This window comes from Mustela nivalis, assembly GCF_964662115.1.
Source record: "Mustela nivalis genome assembly, chromosome: 15".
Classification (NCBI taxonomy): domain Eukaryota; kingdom Metazoa; phylum Chordata; class Mammalia; order Carnivora; family Mustelidae; genus Mustela; species Mustela nivalis.
In genome coordinates this window covers 54,345,626-54,360,270 of record NC_139034.1, presented here as the reverse complement: position 1 = coordinate 54,360,270, position 14,645 = coordinate 54,345,626, and the positions used below count along the sequence as shown (strand labels likewise).

General features: G+C 35.0%; 1 protein-coding gene across 2 annotated transcripts in view; it reads left to right on the top strand.

Moving 5' to 3' along the window:
* DACH1 (dachshund family transcription factor 1) overlaps positions 1-14,645 on the top strand; it is a 427,802-nt gene that overhangs the window by 235,955 nt on the left and 177,202 nt on the right. For both annotated transcript variants that reach the window (XM_082701392.1, XM_082701391.1), the window contains exon 3: positions 289-450. In XM_082701392.1, coding sequence (XP_082557518.1) covers positions 289-450 — 162 coding nt within the window. The remainder of the gene's footprint in view (positions 1-288; positions 451-14,645) is intronic.

The window sequence follows — 14,645 nt, the reverse complement described above, 5'->3', positions numbered from 1 at the left end:
ATTCAAACTGGTCTGTTTGAGAGAGAATTCTGGATGCATGTCTACCGCGATCCTTCTACGTATGAATGATGTTTCTGCGAATATTTAATTTGGGAGCTTAGAGTGCCTTCTCCCCATCCTATCAGTGTTTTCTCTTGGGCTGGTGGGGACTGAACACAGGTTATCAGAGTGGCGCCCAGAGGAGTCAGGATACTCTCATATGTTTGTATATGGGCTCTATAAAGTGCATGGGCTGGTACATGAAAGATCAGAATTTGAATTATCTTGTTTTTAATTTATTCTTTTAAGGTCTGACAGCAGCAGCCGCAGCAGCTGCCGCTGCTACCAATGCAGCCATCGCCGAGGCAATGAAGGTGAAAAAAATCAAATTGGAAGCCATGAGCAACTATCATGCCTCTAATAGCCAACATGGAGCAGATTCCGAAAATGGGGACATGAATTCGAGTGTCGGTAAGTTGTATGTTCACAGAAACTTTTGTGATCTTGTAGGTACCAAATTACTTCCTTTTCAGGAACAGAACCGTCAAGTGCCCATTCAAGAAGCTGGTCTTTTTAGGTTAGAAAATAGTGGATATTTTGGAGGTGCTATTTACCCCTCTAGCAACAGGCATTCTGAATAAATAATTAGCAACATAATTTTTTAACACAGGGTCAGCTTTCTGTACGCAATGTCTACTAACAGCATTCAGTTAATATCTTTTGTAATACAAGTAAGTTCTAATAGTCAGAATTTTAGTTGATTTGAGTTTAGTGTAGTTCTTTTTTCTTCATCTTTTATAGAGAGCGTGTGTGAGTGGTAGGGAAGGGCAGAGGGAGAAAACAAATCTTTTTTTTTTTTAAAGATTTTTATTTATTTATTAGACAGACAGAGATCACACGTAGGCAGAGAGGCAGGCAGAGAGAGAGATTGGAGGAAGCAGGCTCCCCGCTGAGCAGAAAGCTGGATGCAGGGCTCGAACCCTGGGATCATGACCCAAGCCAAAGGCAGAGGCTTTAACCCACTGAGCCACGCAGGCGCCCCGGGAGAAAAAAAATCTTAGGCAGGCTCCACGCCCAGTATGGAACCCTAGGCAAGGCTCTATCTCACGACCCTGAGATCATGATCTGAGCCAAAATCAAGAGTCTGACATTTAACTGACAGCCACCCAGGAGCCCCAATATTCAGAAGTTTTAAAGATTGACTAGCATAATTTCAGGCAAACCCATACTTTATCTTTTTAATTCCTGATAGATTTGTTATCAAATAAGTTTGCATCAGCATTGGGACATATAAACTCAAGTCTTTCATGTGTTGCCAAGAATGAGAATTATGTTGAGAGTTAATTATATATATATATATATGACCATTATCAGCATCTCTCATTGTAAATATACAACTTCAATTTCTCTTGATTGTTTTTTTTCCTTGAGGTTTGGGGAAAGAGATGAAAAGTGAATAGTCATTGTTTAAATCCAAACCAACAGCTTTCACTTTGCAGAACTCACTTGGGTAGTTCATTTTTCAAATACAACTTCACATGTGAGTTAACATTTTTATTGATGATATCTTTTGCATCTCTGTGTCAGTGAAATCAAATGTATTCTGCCACTGCCCTGTATCATTTCTCTTTAAAATTTAGAAATCATGCTCAAAATATAATTTAGCAAGAGAAATTTGGCTATTACAAGATATGTATAAGATACTCTATCCAACATATGTTCATGAAGGACACAGTCATTCTTGGCAGTTTGATTAAATTTTCTTCTCCATGCAGTGTTTTAATAGATTATTTCTTTGGATACTCAGTGGCTCTTTACCTTCTGTCCAATGTCAGAGAGTTAAGAGTATATGAAGGAATACTACAGATTATAGTAATAATCATTCTTATAGCAGTTCCATGGGAGTATACGCTAGGTATTAATATTAGCATAGGAAGTAATTGTCAAATATATACACAATATGCAAAATACCATTGCTGCTGCAGTGATGCCAAAGGGTAGCTTCTAAAGGAGAAAAGGGGAAAATAGAACTTTCCCCATAGCACTACACAAAGGAAATATAAAAGAGGCAGTGATAATGGGGCTGATTTGAGAATAGATTATAGAGAAGGTGGCAGTTCTTAGAAGGATGAAAAGATGTGGAAGAAAGCCAAAGCTATGGCCTTACAGCGGGAAGGGATGAAGGAAAACATGACCACTTGCATTTGTGCGGGTCCTAGAGCGAGGATAGAGGGCTGCGGGCTGTTAAGGTCATGGTTCAAACACATAAATTCAGACTTTGGATAATTAAAAACTGTTTTGAGGGGCGCCTGGGTGGCTCAGTGGGTTAAGCCGCTGCCTTCGGCTCAGGTCATGATCTCAGGGTCCTGGGATCGAGTCCCGCATCGGGCTCTCTGCTCGGCAGGGAGCCTGCTTCCCTTCCTCTCTCTCTGCCTGCCTCTCTGTCTACTTGTGATCTCAGTCTGTCAAATAAATAAATAAAATCTTTAAAAAAAATAATTAAAAATAAAAACTGTTTTGAAATAAAATGAATGAATTATAATTCTCTTTTTGGAACTATTAAGTACATTTTTAAAAAAAAATAAGCAGCCTCCTTCTTTGGCCTGTAAAGTAGAACAAAATTAGACACTTTTAAAAAACAAGTAATTGGCCACTATAAATTTTAGTTACCATTGCAAAACAATCTGGATTGTTCTCAGAATTTTAGAAGAGTAAGCGTTTATTGCAGGCTGTTCTTGCTAGTTGGTGTTGGGAATGGGAATATTTAAATTAAGCAATTTAATAACATTGAAAACAAAAGATATTAAAACATGATAATCTCTGTTTGAATTTCCTGAGCAGCAGAACAGAAGTTGACTTTGGAAAATCCAACAGGCATAAGATAAGGAGAACATGGTTCATAATTAGGCATTGACATACATTTCATATTTGCTATTATGGAATAACATTTGCCTACTGACCAAATTGTGGTTTACCTTAATGATTCTGGCACATGGGCTACCATAATGACTTAAACAAAGAAGCAATTTGATTTTTCTTTCGTGTTCTAGTCGGCGGAAATCACTTTTCTTCCATCAAGGTATTTAGTTGGCTCTTCATGTTGCTTTTTAGTTTTGACCCCCACCGTCCAACACCAATTTGAATCAGGAGCAGAAATTTATTTGAATTTTCCTACAGAGTCTTAATATTTTTAGAGTGTGTTAACATTGGTGTCATTGCTAGTCCTTGAGGCAGGTAGATCATTTCTGTTAGATATATGTAGCTGATTTGGGGGGGAGAAATGTTATCATTGTCATTTTTATTCTAGTCTCACATGCTGCTGTTGTCTGAGAATTTATGATTTATTATCCTTCCAGAGCACACCCCCTCCCTCCTTTTCTAGAGATCAGCGAAAGAAGGTTTGGTGGAGGGGTTGGGTGAGGAAGGTACAGGGAACTCCTGGGTGTTGAGTTGAGTTTGCATAGATCAAAGTAGTTGCTGAAGTGGGCTGTTGCTTTATATGGCCCCCCGTCTTCTCTGTTTCTGACAGCAGTGCCTGCCTCTTGGGACGTGTTCAGCAATTACCTGTTCTGGGACTTTGGAAAGTTATGTAAACTTTCTGAGCCTAACATTGCATATTGGGGCATAATGATATCTACACCACGAGAATTAAAGGAGATCCTGTTAGTCAAGTGTTTATTTATTACGTCTGCTTATCCCGTTGTTTGGTCACCAGTAAGGTTATCATACTGGTACTGCTTTTGCTGTTATTATTATTCCAAATTTGCCCTCCTGAGAATTACCTTCTTCTTCTTTCTACAACCATGAACTATTTCCTTCTGTTTCCCTTTGTCTCTGTTAGGTGTTTGGTAAGCTGTAGTCTTGTCAGTCAGTTGAGGGGGGAGCTTTCGTGTCCTTTGGATTTTGTTTGCATTTGACTTTAGCTCATTCTAGTAACACAAAATGATTATAATTCCATCCCAGTACTCAGGGAGCGTCCAGTGTATGGGAGGAATGGCTACGTAAGCAGGTAGTCAAAACAGGATCCAGGAGCATCAGCTAGCTAGCGCAGGAAGTGGTATAGAAGCATATGGATTCCAGGAGGAATCTCAAGAATCTCAAAGGCCTATATTTCAGAATACAACCTTACCGCTCTCATGAATCTATCAATTGTCTCTTTGAAGGCGTGAAGCCCCTCGGAGGGGTGCTACTTACATGATGTATCCTTGCTGCTCAGCCCTGCCTGAATACAGTGACATTTTTGAGATCACTTCAGGGTTCGTTTTTCTCTCGTACTCATCTAGCTCATAAGTTCTGGTGAACATTTTAGGTTCTCCTGTGTCAGAACATTACCTGAGTTCCCACCCCCAAACCCCCACCCCGGGTGTAAGTAAATCCATATTGCCTCAGAAAACAGATTTTGTGTTTGTTTGGTTTGGTTTGATTTGGCTTAGTGAGGTGAAGGGATCTTTTCATTACACATGACTCCTTCCCGTTCTTAATATGAATTGTCAAAATTAGCCAAAAAGAAAAAAAAAAAAAGGTCTTTAGAGCAGTTGATGACACTGACAAATTATTATTTTATATCCCAATTTTACATGGTAACCTTGAGCTCACATCTTTCCACCAGAATGATCATTTTAGGAAGAAGTGAGGACTTCGGGATAGATCCGAGTGAGGCATCAGCACACTGAGTAAAATATATGGCCGTGTCTCCATTCTCCCTCATCCACAATCAATTGGATTCTTTTAGTTTAATATTTACTTGCTAAGATGAGATGCTAGTCTGCATGGTGATAAACAGTCCGCTCCTGGCATCTGAAGGTGACCTGTCAGTTCATATGGACAAATCTCCTGCTTACTGAAATGTACAAAATAAATCATTAAAGCAGGCAGGTGCTCATTCCCAGATTTAAATCACCATAGATTTATGATTTGAATTAATGCTTCATTTGGCCATAGAAATAGATGCTGAGACAAATGATATGCACTGGTTGGGGTTTCCATACTGTAGCCATCCTGATATTGATTACTGAGATGTCTTTGCAATCTCTTGTTTATATCAAGTACTATCTTGTGACAGGTTGGCTGATATGAGCTACATTGCAGATAAGAAGGAAAAATGTCCTGGATTCTTTTTAGTGGCAACACTATCCACAACATACAGGCCAGATAAATTGCTATTTTTTTGCTTTAGGGACTGATCTACATAACCAGCTTAAAAAAGTGCTGCTTGGAAATTGGGACTAGGATATTGGAAAGGCAGAATTTAAAACCGGTGAACCCAAGGTCAATCCCATAGTATCTATAGCTGTGTTTTATCTGCTTATCTCTTTTGAGGGGCATCATGCACATTTTTGAGGGTACTAAATTAATCACAGTCGATTTAATCTAAATAAAGGAAACTTATTTTTACTTCTAGTTTTTAAATGCTATATAAATATTGACACAGTGAGCATCTTGGTAGTTTCTGTGTTATTTAAATACTTGCTAAACCTAATATCTTATTCCCTTAACTAACGATAACAAAGGAAATGACTCTTCAAAGATAAATACATTAAATATTATTCCCAAGTGCAAGACTTTGTGCACTATAATTTACCAGGAGGCAGGAAAAGACTGCATTTTTACCTTCTCTTAACATTTTATTTAAGGAAAACACTATGTACACAGTTTAAAGAATGCTCGGAGGATTTAAGAGGGACCTTTGCCACTAGCTAATATCTGACTCATAGAACTGGTAAACAGCTATCAACAATAGTAGATGGCTTGCTTAGTAGGAAATGAGTTCATATCTATTCAAAATGTGATCTCAAAACAGATGTCCCAAGAAAATCTCATTGTTTAAACTATAGTCAGAAACCCCTAACTGCTGTTATTTCTTTAAGGAAGTGAAGTCATCTTAAGACTTCAGAATGTCTCTTTCTGAACACCGTGGAACACAAGCAAGAGTATGCTGATGCAATGACCCACCAAATCCACACTCCTCACGTGCCTGAGATGTACGATTTGTTTTCATTCACTCAAGGTTGCAATCGTTAACAGGGATGTGGGAATTTCAAAGCAAACGCAAAAACTTGAGTTTGGGATGAACAGCTGTGTTCTTCCTTAATATTCTTTACTCCTTATTTCTGTCCATCAACAGCAGTAACAACACCACCACCACCACCAAAAAGGAGGCAAAGAAAAGCCAGGCAGATAGGAGATAAAATTATCTTACCCAGATGACCATCCTCTTATTTAAACACACACACACACACACACACACACACACACACACACACACACACACAAAAACACTCCTGCAGAAGTAGAATAGTTTATGCTGTAGTCATTTCCTTTCTTCTAACTCACGTGTGTATTTGGAAGGAAAAATTAATTTTATGATCTCAGGAAAAAGTCTTGGAGACCTTGAGAAAGCAAATAAAAGGAAACTGAGTACACAGGCCACCAAGCAGAGCTCTGCAGTTGCACATTGGATCCTCTGCCTTGGCAATGTTAATGAACCTCAAATCCTTCCTATAATTAGATGAGGGAATTGCTTATATTTTCAAACAGATGATGCTGCTATAATGAAACGATTGACAGGGAATTTAAGAGTGTCTACAGTAGTCATTTGGTTTCTGTTATAAAAAAAAAAAAGTTTAAAAAGAAGATTGGCTTTAGACATAGGTCCTGAGAGAGGTAGTAATTTACATAGCATGCTATGACAGGTGTCTTTGTATAGTAAGGAAATAAAATGGAAGACTAGAGAAATGATGGGCAGGTACAGCAATTTTTTGGGGAGGGGTGTCCTATGCTTATTCTGCTTAGGTTTTTTAAAAGGGGCCGAGGCTCAAGAGATGGTTCCGGATTGAGTGCACAGCTGTAACTGCTGATGAGCTAATTGCTCCTTATCTCTCAGCCCCATTCATCTTCATTTTTTACCAATTACTGAGAATTATCTGTGTTCTCAGTTGGATATGAGAGTTAATCCTTTTTGGTTAAGCTGGCAGTACTGTGAGCAGATTCCAAATCGGAGGGTGAAAAAGCCAAAGCAAGCTTGCTCTAAAAATGTCTCCAGTTCAATTACAGTATCACTGATTCACAAGAAATTTGCCATTGTTTAACAGATTAAATGTGGAAAGTTTTTTTTTTTTTTCAAACTTTCTTAATGTTTCACTGCCTAACAATGATTTGTAAGATCCTTCTTCCTGTCTGATGAGTAAATTTAACAATATGAAAAGCCAGGGTCTTGTAAACATGGAAACACACACACAAGACTACCCTAAAAGGCCAAAAGGATTCTGACACATGGAATGAGACGTATTTTAGAACCGATAGCTGTCAATTTATATATAAACACTTTAAATTGATGCCTTTGCTCTGTGACTTCACATATGGTGAGGAAAGTATGTTCAAACATAAACCTTTTCACAAATGTCACATTAGTGAGATTTTAATGGAAAGACCACAGAAGCATCTCTTGAAAGTGTAGGAACTGCCATGATTCGTAATTCGATCGATTGTGAGTAAGCCATATGGTTCACATCATTCCCTATGCAAAAGATGTCTTCATATCTTGACATTTCTCACAAAATTGCTTAGCCCAACATTAAAAATCTAAGAAGTAGTAAGCTACTCTTTCATACATTTCAATGCATTTGTCGATATTTAATACTTCTGGCATTTTTCTTTATTAACTATTTTAAATATGGTAATCTAATGTGCAAATATAAAGAAGAGACAGCTAACCTGAAATTGTCAAAAATTAGTGTCTAAAATTTAAACATCTTCTAACATGATCAAGGTAAGTCCTTTTAGATGCATCCACAAACTGAGATGGGAGAGCGGAGAGCAAAATATGACAGAAGATTTAGCTTCTAGTAGCAACATAGCTAATAAATAACTCAGCTACTCAGATAAGTCTCTTAATTTCTCAGCCTTCTTATTAATAAATAAGCAGCTTGATGCTCAGTTACCCTCTTGGCTCTAAAATTCTTTGATTTTTGAAAACTCCATAGAAGATAAAAGGCAAGAAGGTATACTTTATGGTGATTTCTAAAATAAAACAGAAACCTGAAATAATGTAAATGTTCAAAACAAGACACCATTAAGTATATTTTAATACACAATTTCACATACTATTACAGCCATTACACATGATAGGTAAGGGCTGGAAAATATTTAATTTAAATATAAAAATGATATAGAATTTTATACCCTTGTAATATATATTTTTATATATATCCCCATTTCATTAGAGTTGGAAGGAACTGAGCATGTTATTGTGGTAGAATTATGAATAGTTTCTCAAAAAGTATAAGATAGTGCTAAATTAGATTATTTTTAAATGACACATGAGTATGTTAAAAACTGGTCATTTTATGCCCCATTTCATGATTTTCTAGTAAATGCATCATTTTCCATTTTTTCTCATGACTTTTTAAAATATCTTTATTGGTTATGTAAAAAAAGAGAAATACCAATGATCATAACAGTGACTATTTATGGAAAAAATACATTCAATTAAAAAAACCAATTTTCTCACTTAAAAATTTTTGAGCACATATTTCTAAATCCATGGTTATACATTAATAGAATAACCAGAGTTCGATCAGTAACACAAACTAGCTTCCTGTATGAGTTACTAAATATATTTCATGATATAGATAAGTGGAATGCAGAGAACATTTCCACTTTTTATTTAGTGTCTGCTTCATTTTCATGAAGTTCCTTAATTGATATGGGCAGTTGAAGAACATAATTAGGAAACACTAGCCTAATGTTTTTGTTTTAGTTTTAATGTTGCTTATTCCTACTAATGACAGAGCAGTGAAGTAACACTGATAATTCAAGCATTTCGGATTAAAAAATGTAAATTAAAATATTTTATTTGATATTCTATTCTTATAATCATAAAACATAAGGAAATGCAGGATATACTCCCTTGGATATGTTATAGGCTAGATTCCATCTCATTCTAGCGTATTGAGAGCATTTATGACAGCCTTGGAAAGACAATTTTCATTGAGGGGAGCCCTAAAAATGATCCTTGTCAATCTATACCAACATGTCTTAATGTTCATATAAACTTCAAAAATATAGTTGGAGCAAGCATTTCAGTTTAAAATAACCTCAGGCCTTCTTCAACCCTTTTAATGTCAGATAACTCATTTTATTCATTAATATGACTATTTTATCTGTTTTACATTTTAACTTCATATGACGATACACAATTAAATGGAATCTTTGACTTTGGGTTCTATAAATTATAACATATATATATGTTTAGTGATAGAAGTTTCAAATATCCCAGGATGACCTGATATTAGAAAGCTTATTCTTGGAGATGTCACTAGGGTGTTCATAGTCCAATATCCCTGTGAGTGCGAGCCCCCAAGTTTATAACTCAGAGCTCTCTTTCCCTGTCACCAGATAGGGCGCTGCACAGTTGTGCAACTGATTCTTCTCCAAAGTGTCCAAATATTCCAAAATCGTACAGAGTCATCTGTCTGAATCCTGGCCTGTCAAATTGAATACAAAATGGAATAACTAAATGATAATAAGTAAATAATGCTGTCGTTGACATCAGTGCCTGAAAGTGTCAATTCACTTAAGATGAAATAATGTGGCGTACATAATCTTGCAGACTCTAGATGTCCCCCCTCCTCATCCCCTCCACCGCCCCATGAACCTCGATCATTTGGAAAAGAGGAAAGAAGAGAGGACTTAAATATGGTTTTCTTTAACAGCAGGTTATAATGGAAACACAGACCCTTACATCCAGTGCTGAGAGAATTACCAGTTTGATAATGATTAGGAATGTTGTTATTAAAACAGTATGTGCAGTTCATTTTCAACAGTTTTGAATTAGAGTGTGCACTAATGAAACAGATACGGTTTCCTTCACAAAGGGCAGATCTGTGAGTTAATATCGCTGCAGCAGTGCCTCGCAGACCCTGCCTTTAGCTCTATTTGTATTTCACAGCATGATAAGCAAAGAGTGTTGATTTCCAAGGATCCCGCTGATGAAAGGTAATGGCATTATTACATCTTTATCTCAAAAGCAGAACTGAGTGGTAAATGATTTTTTTTCTCTGTTGCACAAAAGATTTCTTGGTTAGAAAGCCTTTTTTATTTCTTGACTCGTTTTGGTCTTGGAAATGAGATGTTATTATTTAATGTCTGCACAGCAAGCTTGAAAGCACCTAATAGCGAATGGATTGGAAGTGAAGTACCTCCTGCTCCCAGATATGGATCTTCTCAGTCACACGCTGTACCAGCTGTCATCCCAGCCATACTGCTGTGATTTAATTAGTCTGTTTATGTCCTTTCTAATAATATTTCCATCTCTATGAAAGGGCAAATGCGACAGGGACTTTTTCCCTTTCTGGTTCTGCAGCCTGGAGAATGTGGCCTACATCTGATATGTGGGGGCACAGGATTGAATCACCATTCCTGTCACTTCAAGCTGTTGATAAATTGTTCAGCCAAGAAGTGTACTTACTTCCTTGGGGTCATTTGTAGTCTGGGAGTGATAATCTGCATAGGGACAAAGGAGAGGATTTGCGTGTATATGTGTGTGTATCCAGCCATATATATATGTTAGGTGTTGAAATATATATATATATATATATATATATATATATATATATATATATAATGAAGGTGTTGAAAAGTTAAAACAAATGATAAGAAAATGTGAACTCTGTATTCTTACCAACGCTGTGCATGTTTTTATGGCACATATTTAAGTCTTTTCCTCAATTGAGTTCTTGCAAAATTATAACATTTCAGGAATTCACAGGAAAGTTTTCCACTTTTTCTAAATGAGGCTTCAAGAAACGGGTTATTCATCTGAAATTTTACATGTAGAACTGCATTGGTTGGGATCTTTGGGAAAATCTGTTTTATACAATATATTACATTTCAGGATATCCAGGGAAAGAAAGGTTTGCCATCTTTATAGAACATTTAATAATTGTATTTTTACTTAAACTTTTCCCCCAAAAGTATATTTAACTTAACAAGGTAGCTTATGCTCAAAACAAACTCCAACACAAAATTGTGTAAGAAAGCACAAATTAATAAGCAAATAGAAAGGTGATATGACTTTATTAAATATAAAGTGGTGATTAATAGTTTATACTCATGCTCTATGTGTGCTATTTGAGTGATTCAAGGCCACTCTCAAACCCAGCGGCCTTGTGAACATCCTTGCTTCTGCCTTAGGATTCTAAATCTCTAATGTCTTATAAGATACAGGTCCATATAAGAGATGGAAGAAAAAAGGGTTTCTGAAACTAATTTCAGTTGTTTTAATTTCACTCATGTTTGTCTTAGAAACAAAAAGTCTATCATTTATAAATAATCTGTTAAATAGTTAATTAGCTCAATGTGTTTTAATCTGCTTTTTAGAAATAGATTGCTTTTTCTTTATTTCTCTATAATTTATCTAAGTGTTTTAATTGGGTTACAGAGCCTTCTGAGCTCTCTTCTTTCGGGATGATTTTGCCTTTGCTTGTGTCCCTATTTTCCTCTCTCATTTTTTAGTTTTGGATAACCCAACTACATTTTTGGAAGAGGGCTTGTTAAAACAATGGGTGTATATATATTGACAATGTAAGTCCAATATTTATTTTATGTAAAAATAGCAAGGTTAAAAAATGCTAATCTTCTCAAGATGGTCATATTGTTTTAAAATGATTTCCTTTAGCAACCTAAATGTCAGCCTTTCTAGAGTTGCTGGTGTTAATGCACACAGGTATGTGTTTACTTTCTTCTTGTTTTTTTAATCTACCTATCATTGTCCAAACCTGTGCCTACATCAAGAGCAAATGTCACACTCTAGAATTTTTTAAAAATAAAGATATCAAATGAGCGTCAGGATTATAAAATTTCTTATTTCTCTTAGTAAATGATGGTGCTATTTTTCTTCCTTTAGATTCCTCTTCTTGAAAATATATGACCTTAGCAATAAAATAGCTAGATATCTCTCTTTCTCTCTCTCTCTCTCACAAACACACACACATATTCAGTCACTCATGCTTGTAGCCCAGTATTTCAGCTTTCAAGAATTTCTTATTAACTTTTTATAGGTATAAACTAGCTTTGCTAAATACATTTGCTTAATTATTTTATTTCATAAAAATGTACACATTTATTTCGCTGTCTTTTCACTGAGGTCTAATTTCACCGTTTTCTACATTGGCTATACTGTGGAAAGTAAACGTTGATGATTAAGTTATCTTGACATGAACCGTTTTCATGCTTTGAAAAAACTCACCACGAAGCATTTGATGGTATTTTTTATTAATTGGATAAATGAATTGTGAGATGTGTGATTGCATGATGATGTACTCATTTAGTTGTTGCTTTTTGCTTTTACTAATCTCTGTCATATTGGATTTATAAATGGAATGGAGTGACCTTTGAAACTGTGATGGAAATGAAGAGATAAACACAACTTGAAAGGACAAACCAATTAATATCAATGTGTTTGTTACACATACACGAGGAATTTTAATCCTTTGCTCTCTACAGTAAATTTATGATTCATTTATTGAGTAAAGGAGCATACTTTTTGGTAGTCACAGATTTTATCTTTTTTTTTCTAAAAATATATAATTTTATATGACGTCATTGTATATATGGCACACAATTAAGTTTTTTTAGTGCATGAATATTGGTGTTGCCATAAAAGGCATGACAATATCCCTTTTTAATAAGAAAACAGCTGTGTGTGTGTGTATATATATATATGTGTAAGTGTGTATATATATATGTGTATATACACACATATATATATATATTCAAACATTTGCACATAAGGTATTTGTCTACATTTTTAAGTAAATATTGTAATTCTGATTATAGTTAATTCTTGAATTAACTCTCTTGTAAATTTAGACTCATAACTGATTCTTTCCATTGTCCATAGAATAGATTTAGATTTTTTTCTAAAAATCCTGATTCGGGAATCATAAGTAAAGCATTTAGTGTTTTAACCTGTTGACCTGTAATGTTAAAAAATATTGTTCAAAATCAATAAATATGCTCGAGTATGCTTTTAAAATAAAATATGAGTAGCCATTTATACTTTCTTCTTACTTTGTACTTTCTCCTTTGCCTTCCCATTTTTTACCTAATTGGGTTTATTTTCATTAAACACGCCCCCTCCAAATCAAGTTCTGCTGTGGTGTGAATTTTAGAACACTTGTGCATTCTATCCCCTTTAATAGCTTAATTATAGAATATAATCAATTTAATATACAGGTTTTGAAATATTGCCATTGATGCACAACAAGGAAAAAAGTAATACAAGCTTGACATTTTAAAACACCAGCATTGAAAGACTTTCACTTCTAATTGATTTTTAAAAGAGTTCCCTAGAAATGTGAGCTCAGAAATGTTTATAACAGCTTTGGCAACATTCCAAAATGTTTACCACAAAGTGTAACTCAGCAGTTTCTGAGTTCTCTCATCAACTAAGAAAGATGTGTCCATAATTGGCTTAATCCATGCTGATATTGAACCCCTCCCCTGCCCCACATAGTTATTATTTTTTTAAGACATAAATTTAAAAATGATTCCTTCAAAATAAGAAGTGTCTTTACTTTCACCAGAGAAAAATTTTTAAAAAGAAAGTTATAGATGAGCAAAGCATAGATTCCTTTTATATTTTTATGAAATTATATGTTTTCTTAACCCTCACCTTTTTAAAAAAATATATCAACCTTCAAAACTTGTAAATCTGACAAAAGGTGATTTTTTAAAGATATGTTAATATTATAGCCCTTCTTATGGTTGATTGTAGGTATAAAAAAGTTCCTCAGACAGCTAAAAATATTAATGGATATGACAGCCATTCTATTTTAACAAGCAACCAGACCAAAATATGAGGAACATTGACCACAAGCAATTACTTTAAAAGGCTACTGCTAAGTATTTCAGGAAAAATGATTTTGTTGACTAGTTGTTTGTCAGTTCCTGTACTTTTTTTATTGATTGCTTTTGAATATATAGCCCCATGACTGAAAATGTTGCTGGTAATATCTTCTCTTTATAGTGCCGACCCTACTTCCTGTGATTGATAAGAAATAAATTTACACACAATGTACATAAAGTTTATTTAGATCTCTGCTTTCTAATAATAACTTTGTAGCATGAGGTTTCTTTGAAATTAAGTCACAGAGTAGTCAGAAACTTTGCAACTCTTTTACTTTTCTGGGTCTTTTATTATTGTGTGTGATTTTCTCAGATGTGATTAGCCACGATAATGTGATATTTCAAAGTATGATGAGCCAGAACAAGACAATTATTTGTAAGCATTTCTTTTGGAGATGAAAACTGCCATAATTGTATAACATCTATTTATTTCCCCCAAGAATCTGGAATGATTTGTGGTTTGAAATTTCCATATAGAAACGTATACAATACAGGCAGTATTACATTTAGTCAATAACCAGGAATTCAGATTAGTTATATATAGATCACTAATGATGAGAAATAAAGGTGACAAAAATAATGGATAAGAGAAGAAAGAAACTGATGAAAATAGGTAAGGAAGTCATCTAGTAGACAATGTTACTTAATTTATCAAAATAATTCATTACCTAATACAAGTCGCATCTGAGAAAAAGGTTTGGGTGAAAATCAACTCCCTCAGTATCAAAATCATGTCTGTTTTTTTCCAAATTTAAGCT